General features: G+C 41.5%; 1 protein-coding gene across 1 annotated transcript; it reads left to right on the top strand.

Moving 5' to 3' along the window:
- The first annotated feature begins 3,959 nt into the window (after positions 1-3,959).
- On the top strand, positions 3,960-8,277 carry LOC103906601 (C-type lectin domain family 2 member L-like). The gene is made up of 4 exons (XM_009288537.1): positions 3,960-3,978; positions 4,807-4,988; positions 7,102-7,205; positions 8,172-8,277. Exons 1-4 carry the CDS (start codon positions 3,960-3,962, stop codon positions 8,275-8,277), a joined length of 411 nt encoding a protein of 136 aa, XP_009286812.1.
- The last annotated feature ends 1,241 nt before the right edge of the window (positions 8,278-9,518 follow it).

Below are 9,518 nucleotides of genomic sequence, written 5' to 3'. Positions count from 1 at the left end.
AAGGCAAGGTGCTGCTCAGGTCGGGGGCCCGTGTGCACCCCCCGCCAAAGCCGAAGCCGAAGGGAAGGTAGGACTGAAGAGGCGGAAAATGAGGACTAAAGGGGAGGAAAATGTGCTGTTTGAAGTGGGGGCGGCCTGGACCTCAGTGGTTCACTTGCCCTTGTCTTGCGGCCTTGAACAAACGGAGCTCCTGCTGGTGTTTCCTCCAAAGGAACAAGTGTGTCACAAAAAGTGAGAGCAAATTTCTTTAGCTGAATAAGCTCTCAGAAATGGAAATATTTTTTGTGGCTCAATGAAAAATTGCTGACCTTTAGGCTGCATGTTGTTCTTAAATCTTCCAAACGTTCTTTGAAACGCATTCGCCAGCATCTGCCTTCAAGAAATGCCTTGTGTTACAGAGGGTGGTAGCTCACCTGTACCCCAGCTGGCTGTGTTGCTCACTGTTCCATCCCAAAAGCCAAGGGTGGGGAATAGGCTTTCTCCCTGGTGTGGACGAGAAGGTTCAGGAGAAACTCCTCTGTGGCTGAAGCCAAAATCAGTGCTTTTTCAGTACAGCAACAAAGCGTAGCGTGCTCGCTGGGGGCAAGAGGCCCAGCCCATGAGCAAACATGCATTCAGGTACCAAACAATGAATATTCAGGCACTAAAATGGACAAAGTGTTTTGGGGATGTGTTCGGGGTAATCAGAAGAGTCTTTGGAGAAAGAGCACCTTATTGGTGAATGTAATTCCAAGCCTTAGTTTCCTTCTGCTGTTGTAGGATGGACCAAGCGCAAGTGGAGTCTGATTCTTAGAGATATTTAGGCACCTAATTACTGTTGTGAATTTGTGGAGTTGAGGAGGCCTCTTAGGCATGTGCCAATTAACATTAATAACAGTAATGAAAGTAAAGATGTTGAAGTCTTAGAAAGAGGAGTGGGTTTTTTTTTTCCCTATTATAACCTAACTCATGAAGATGAATTGACATTTCTGCACTGACACAATAATGTTTATAGCTGCATATTCTTCTCTGGGCGACTTTTTCTGTTAAATTTATGTCATTGAAAGCGGGATTTAAGAAAAACTGTGAGGAAAACATCACTCATTGGTGTGAGCACAAAAGGGTACAGTGAGCTTCCCTCTGCAGACCAGGTTCAGCCTCACTTGGGAAACTGCCTGAACTTTTCGCATGCAGACAAAACTACTTTAAGCTACATAGTGGTGAAGTGGAAAGCTCTGTTTTTTGTGGCCTTTCCCTCCTGCCTTGATATGCCCCATCCCTTCCCTATCACATTGTTCCCATCTGCTCTATCCTTCCCTTTCCCTCCATTACAGTCCTCATTGCCCATCGCCCCCCTCCCTGGGAAGGGGGATATGTGCAACGTATCTGAGGCCCACCTTCTCCTTTTGGTGGGCCTCAGATATGTTGTACAAGCTCCTTATTTTCTATTTGTTTCCTCATTTCTCCATCCACTCTGCCCTCATCCTCTCAGGTACAGTCAATAACTAAGGCAGCTTTGGGATTTCTACTATTTCCACTTGTTTATAGACAGTAGGGCAGCACTCATTAAACATAGCTTCCTTCTTTGTTTTCCAGCTGTAGATGGAGTCTGAAGGTGAACAGGAGGCTGCGACCACCCGGTGTCTGGCACAAACACCTGTTGGGAACGTAGACTCCACTGATGTCAGACAAGATGCCAGATGGAAAGTGGCAGCTAGTTCATGGGTGCAGAGGACAGGGAGGTGCTGTAAAGAGAGGTTCTTTCAGTCAAAATGTAAGATTTTTTTCTTTGGTGTTAGGTAAGACAGCTTCCTGCAGAAAGTCTGAAGTCTCGCTCCAAATCTAGTTCCAGATCCCCTGGCTTGGACAAGACAAAACCTGGGAGTTTACTTCTAGGCAAAGCTGTAGTCACAAAAATTAAGATAACCGTGTTGTGGTTTAACCCGGCAGGCAGCTAAACACCACACAGCCATTTGCTCACTGCCCCCCTGCCCCTGCAATGGGATGGGGGAGAGAATCGGGGAAAAAAAAAGTAAAATTTGTGGGTTGAGATAAAGACAGTTTAATAGGACAGAAAAGGAAGGGAAAATAATAATAATAATAATAATGATGATGATGATGATGATGATAAAAGAATATACAAAATAAGTGATGCACAATGCAATTGCTCACCACCTGCTGACCGATGCCCAGCCAGTCCCTGAGCAGTGATCGCCGCCCCCCGGCCAACTGCCCCCAGTTTACATGCTGAGCATGACGTCACATGGTATGGAATGTCCCTTTGGCCAGTTTGGGTCAGCTGTCCTGGCTGTGCCCCCTCCCAGCTTCTTGTGCACCTCCAGCCTTCTCAGTCGGTAGAGCATGGGAAGCTGAAAAGTCTTTGACTAGTGTAAGCACTGCTCAGCAACAACTAAAACATTGGTGTGTTATCAACATTATTCTCATCCTAAATCCAAAACACAGCACTGTACCAGCTACTAGGAAGAAAATTAACTGTATCTGTTGTTGATCCAAGTGTGAACTGTGTATGTCTGATCCTTTTGTGTGAAAATGGGCATTTTTCCATGTGGTAGTTTACCTGTATGAAATACTCTTGGATAAGATGTAGAAAGTGAAGTCAAACCTCATTAGAGACAATAGTTTGTGCCTTTGCAACAGATGAGCTTGCACATCTGCATTTAAATTTGTGTGTGAAGGACAGCTTGTGACAAAGAGAAAATACATTTGATTCAAGACTGCAGCTGTACTCTGAACCTCAGCCTTTAATGTTTGAATTGCCTGAGAACATTCTCCTGTTTTCGAAACATGGATGTAGCTTGATTGGAGTTAGTGATGACTTACAAGTTCTTGGCCTCCAGAGGTTATTTCTAAGAGGTCTGCAAAACATAGAGGAGATGATAAACTTGGGACTGGAAGGCTTAAATTTGCCATACAGGGACCTGCACATCGGTGGAAAATTTTAGGGTGTATACGGATCAAAAAAGATGCAAATTACGTGATAGTTGGCCATTTTATCGAACTGTCCAGTTACATAAATGTCAATTCAGGGTGCCTTGTTTGACTTCAGTAGTGTTTTGTATTTACATACTGGGAGCTTAAATGAAAGGCTATCCTGCTGCTGTCTCACTTAATACTAAAATATGGTCTGAGCCTAAGTGCTCAAATATACAAAACCATTAATGATCTTCTTTTTCACAGTCTGTTGCCGATACGTATTTCTTGCATTGGTGCTGGTGGTCCTCATTGTACTTGGTAAGCTTTTGGAACATTTTCTATTTGAGATATGTTTCCTCTAACTACTGGGCTCCAGGATCACAGCAGTCAAGCGCACCCACATTAGTACTCTGCAGCGCCTGCAGAGTCACAAAACCTGGGACTTCCATCACTATTTCAGTTGTTTCGATGTCGGTATAAGGTTGAATAACCTCCAGGCAGAATTTAAAAGGAGAGAGAATTCTCCCTACAGATAAAATCCAGATGATTCAGCTGTAAACTTTTTTTTTTTCTTTTTGCTGCATCCTTACTACTCTTAAGAGTATAGTTTCTTGCCTGGCCATGCATGTGGTGTATGCATGTCTTCTCTGTGCCTATCACCAGTAACTTACCTGATTGTACCAGGCTTTTATTAGGCTTTTATTTAAATTAGCTTTTTATTATTTCAGCTATTATTTTAGCTTTTATTAGGCTTTTATTTAAATGGAATCAGTCACATTTTCTTGGAGGGGGTGAGGGCAGTGCTCACAGGTGACTTGCTAAGGGGTCTCCAATTGTATATAGCAAAGAGAGTAGCTGATTAGAAAGGAAAAGAGAGCAAGCGTGGCAGCAGCAGGCTGCAGAGTCTGGGAGATCAATTCACTTCCTGCAAACCCCTCTACTCACATAACAGCCAGTTACTTTAATTTCAATATTAGCCATCTCCAAGCTTAAGCAGTGGAAAAATACACTTTGGGTGCAGAAGGTCTGGATTCGCTTCCAGCGGGATGACCCTTTATACACTGAGTGAGCCTGGGTGTGTTACAAAAGACACCATGCTGCACAGAAAAGGTCACTGTAACCATTCAGTAACAATCAGGGCAGATTATTTTTGTTTGGAAAATAGAAAACAAAATACATGCAAATTAATTGTCTTCATTGCAAGAAATTAAACTCAGCACATGAAATAAAACATGCCAGTGAGCCCTCTCACCCTCACAGAGCTACTGTGACAGAAAGATGAAGAGACGACATTAAAACATGCTGGGAAACAACTCCAGCAAACCATTCTCCAAACCATTATCTCCAAATAATAATAATTTTTACCTCTTCATTAACAGACAAACTTCATTAGCATCATATCAACACCTGATTTCCTTACCTTCACACAGATTTATCAAACACTTAAAGGTCTGATACAGAATCAAAGCAACTTGTCTTCATGAAATACCTCACCAGTTGTAGATATTCAAGCAACTTCATTACTTAAAATGAATTTGATCAATAAATTAATAGTATGAGGTTTATTACCCTACTACTGATTTAAAATGTGTCGAGTATAAATTGTCAATTGTCAATGCCTCTAATTCTCTAAAATTCAGGAGTGTTTTCCAAACCCTACTTATTTTCTACTGATCGTAATAATTAGGCTGCAGCCCCCAACTTTCACATTTCTCTGCTGAAGACAGTGCCTGAAAGGCAGGGAAGGTCAGGACCCTTGCCCTTCCTTTGGCTTCTCTTCTGGCATCTAGTGTGGCATTGGCTTTCAAAAAAATCGACATTTTAGGTTGAGTTATGCTGATGAATGCTAAGGTTTTACCAGGTAGAAATTTTGTTCTCTCTTTTCCTTTGTAGCTGCAACACTTGGGACATCTTACCACAGAAAATTTCCTTCTGAACAGTGCCCCAGCGAGTGGATAGGTTACAAAAAGAAGTGTTATTTCATCTCAGACGAGGAAAAAAACTGGACATCTAGCCAGACCTTCTGTGCTAAGAATGAATCCTTGCTAGCCATTTTTGAAAACCAGGAAGAAATGGTAATGGGAAAAAACCCCAACAAAATAGAACACAACTTCTCTATCTCTCTCTTTCCTTGACAAAGCTTTCATTTTTTTTTTACATGCAATACTTATCCTTTAAATCTTTGTAAAATAATTAAGCTGTGTGAATTCAGGTAGTGGAAAAGTACCTGCTTTGTTACTGTAAGTAGCTGGCTGGCTGCAGCAGGTGCAGCAGCAGTACCAGCTGCCCCACACTGCTTTGGTGCCTGGATTTGACTTGAATGACTATGAAAGACACTTTGTTATGAATCAGTTTGCCTAGTTTTACTTTTCTGTCCTATGGACCTTCATCTTCAAAGCAGGTATGAATCTGTCCAACTCCCAGTACAGACAAATAAATGGATACTTTGGTTTCTGTAAGAAACCAAACATTTAAAACCATTTCTCAGCATAGTGGAAATTATCCATCTTCATCGGCTTGCATCTGTTTTTAGATATGCCTTAATGCCTCTTGGAGACACATGCTTATACTGGTGGTGGGAATATAGCCCCGCTGAAGCTGGTTTGGACATTTTCTTATGCTAATAAGTTTGTTAAAATACTTTGATTTGCCTGTATTATGGTCCAGTTGCATTGAGTCGGTGAATGCTAGTGACATCTTACTACTGTGTGCTACTAAAACTGTAATGTGCTTTTACAGATCTGCTGTCTTTTGAGTATTGTAAATGAGAAACTAGTTTCATCAAAAAGTTAGTTTTTAGATAGATTGACATTTGAGCTTTATCATTACTGTGATTGTTGAATAGAGGTCAAAAGGCTACTTTTCCAGTTGGCTGGTACATATTAGTGGTGTAGCAGATGATACTGAAATGGAGGAAACCTCAGTGAAATTACACAGGTTAAGTCACATCTGAATTTGACTTGAGCTAATAAATATTTTTATAGGAACAAGAATTTCAACAATGAAAAAGATGTAGGGCCCAGTTCTTACTTCATGTGTGAGTGAATGTGGTCTCTCATTTTATCCCATCATCAGACCCCTTTCTTTGCCAATAATTCCAAACATATTTGCCAGCTTGTCCTCCCTCCACAAGCCCCTTCTGCATTGCTGCCCTGTGAGTCATCACCTCTTATCGAATTTGTAAATGCCTCTCTTCCTTACGCATCTAAAAGCTTCACTTCTAATTCGGTGCCTGTGATATTCAGCTGGTAATTGGCTAGGCAGAAATTAATGTTATTTAAGCTGCTGCTTAAAAACCTTATACCTACAAACTGTAAACCCAGCTTATGGAAGAAAAGCACAGGAATGCAGACATTGGCCTACTGGGTCAGATTAGTGCTCTGTGGTATGTGTTGTCTCGTCTCCAGCACTGGATAGCGTGAGTCACACCAGAAGAAGGTACACCAAAAACTGTAGAAACAGCATTGGGACCATACAGAGACAATTTCTTCTGAACTGTATTGAATTGAAGTTGCTAGGGGAGAGTGGAGGAGGATAATGGTTCACTCCTTCCATGTCCATTAGAGTCCATGCTGACAGCTAATATTTATATCATTTTTAAGTTCACTGAGTCTAATGATAGCTTGTTGCAGGGAGTTCTGTAATATTAACCCATTGCAAGTGCTGTTTCTGTTATCTTCCATCATTCTTTGCTGTGTTTGATACAAGTTGTTGCAAACTTCTGGAGCAGTGAATTGTCTTTCACTCTTTTTATCTGTACATCCACAGATAAAAAACTTTAAATTTAAATTATTTAAATAATAATTGGGAAGGGGAGGAGTTCCCATATGCCCCTCTGAAATGCAGGAAACACCTGTATGTACCAGCCTATTTAGACCAAGTTGCATATGTAGAGATTGATAAACATATATAGACAGACACAACCAATACATGGTGTTTGGGTATTTTTGTGTGTAGTAAACAGTAATAATTTTCAAGGGTGTAGAATTGAACGACTTCACTGAAGTTTATGATAACTATAAGGGTCAATTCAAAGGCAGAATTAGGCTCTTAACTCTCAATGAAATGCTTATGAAAGTGTTCTAGATGACACAGCGATGAACTAGTCCTCCTCAAAAATCACAGGAGGGATTTGCGTCTCATTGTGAGAGCTCATGTTGACAAAAATGCTATTTTTTTTTTTTTTAGCATTCTTTAGCTAAGCGTTTGAAAATAGATGACTCCTGGATTGGATTGCGCAAGAAAGGTGAAAGCTTCTATTGGGAGAATGGTGTTGCCTTGAAGGTGGACTTGTAAGTTCCTTGTGATTGTCTAACACATACTTAAGCAAATGTAGAATTAGGGTTTACAGCACAATGTTATTTCTATCAGGATTGGTTTTTTTCCTGTGATTTATAACCGTGACTTTGAAAATGAACTCTTCGCAGTTATTAGTGATTTAACTCCAATAGCATCAAAGTAGAGAAGTCCCTGATTCAAGAATGGTTTTTTAGTAGCTCAGCACATCAAGATAATGTTATTGATCATCCCTATTTACCTTAATTTTACATATTTTTCAGTACATAGTATAGACATTTCAGTCTCTTTTCAGATCTTCACAATTCTTGGTTTCCAATGTGATCCTTTGTGCTCGTCTTCCTGAAATACACAATATCTAGCAAATACACATCCATTTTTTAAGGAATGAAAGAGAATGAAGTGACAGGTATGAGGGAATAATCATCTTCAGATGGATTAAGCAGCCTTATAAGAAAAATCGTAGAATAATCATCTTCAGATGGATTAAGCAGCTGAATAAGAAAAACCATGTCTGCTTTAGTGAGTTTGTCACAACCTGCAGACAACCCAGATTTTCCCCCTATTTATATTAGAAAATGTGTGGGCTACAACAGCTCTGCATCAGGCCCATGAAACAGCAGTTCCCCTTGTCTTGCTCTGCAGAGCATTTATGACCTCAGTAGTTCTAGGCAGGATATATCATAAGCTGTCTTTTGTCTTTCCTCCTGTTATGGTACGATACCTGGTATGAACCACTCATAGAAACGGAGATTCACGCACCACTGCGTGAGCTAAACAGGCTTTTCTGACATGATTTATCACTCACCTTGCTTTTAGCAGCTGAAACTACCATATCACAAGGGACCAAAGTCAACTGGAAACTACTTCAGCAGAAGTGTTGTTTTACAGCAGGCTATAATATTTGGCTTAGTAGTAGAAATTATTTAGTAATCACTGTTTTCTTCCTGTATTTTTTTCAGGTTCCAGATACGAAATCACTCTGAGTGTGCCTACTTGGATGCCTTCACTATTTCTACATCAGCATGCTCTTTGCCCAGGCGCTGGATCTGTATCCAGCTTCCCTAAAGGGATGACTTAAACCTTCATTTGATATTGACAATTAAGACATATTCGTTGTATCTACTTTGGGTAGATGGCAGGCCTGCTGCGGGCATGCTGTCTCAGACCATCTGGAAGCCTAAATCGGAGAGGAGAGGATTTGTCTCAGCTTCCAAAATGTGCTTCTAGGTCTTGTGTCCTAGGACAGAAGAAGAACGTGCTTAGTTTACTTTACAAATCACCTACAATGAACTCTTACCAGTGCTGGCTGACAAAGCTGAAGGTTCAGTGGGATTCCTGCTAGTCTTCTGATAAATAAGGATCTCTTTCGTGTTCGCCTTTCTCTTAGCACGTGGCCTTGGATACACAGCAGCCAGAGACACCAGCAAGCCAGCACATCTACAGAAACAGTTAAATCGGGGCTCTTCCGTTTCTCTGAAAATGCCTTGTGCTCTTTGCTGAACTTTGTTCCTCTTACCTCCTTTGAATTCTGCCCTGACCTATTAATCCTATGTTTTTCCGTTAAACTTGTGTTCTTTCAAGAGGACAAATAAGCTCAATTTGCACCCTGGCCAGTCTGTGGCCATCAGTGTCGTCAACACTTCCTGAGGCTGAAGTGACAGGAAGTTCAGTACTGAGGCAAGGAAGGGGCTCACAACGTCTTTCCTACTCCACCTAGTTTTCATGTGAGCTTTCGTATTAAAGTTTACCAAGTTTGTTCATGCTCAGATTTGAGCTTGTTCAAAAAAGCAATAGGCATCCCCCACCCCAACACAGCGGGATTAGTCACAAGCAGTTATATTATCTGCACATCCAGTGCACAGTAATTTGAGGAAAAGGGCGAGTTCAGGGCTTTTTTTGCACCTCCTGGAAGCAGTGTTTTGTCTGTACAAAATACCTCCTGCCACTGGAAAGAGAGTGTGGCGTTTACTGATCACAAAATGCAGGGAAAAAATGTTCTGAGCAGACAACTGTGGCAGGCTGGGCCATCAGGTCTGCAACCATTTGCTGGTGCCCCTCTGCTGAAGCTTCCCATGCATCGTCAGCACAACCACTCAGCTGCTCCGTTCCTGGGGTGGGTGTGAGGCATCTACGTTAGCTTCTCACATTTGTGCTGTGTTGCAGAAATGTCCAGCAGACGGGTAGAGCAGATAGCTGGGGGCAATAACTTGCCTCAGTGAGTTCTGCTGGGATTTCTGTTGGAGCCTTCAGTTGGCTAGTTACTGAAAGGACATCAGCAGCGGGTTGTGCATTTCTCTACCACTTAC

The sequence above is a fragment of the Aptenodytes forsteri genome, unplaced genomic scaffold (assembly GCF_000699145.1).
Source record: "Aptenodytes forsteri isolate BGI_AS27 unplaced genomic scaffold, ASM69914v1 Scaffold73, whole genome shotgun sequence".
Lineage (NCBI taxonomy): Eukaryota > Metazoa > Chordata > Aves > Sphenisciformes > Spheniscidae > Aptenodytes > Aptenodytes forsteri.
Note: the sequence above shows the minus strand (reverse complement) of the source record. Positions and strands in the feature narration are given on the sequence as shown.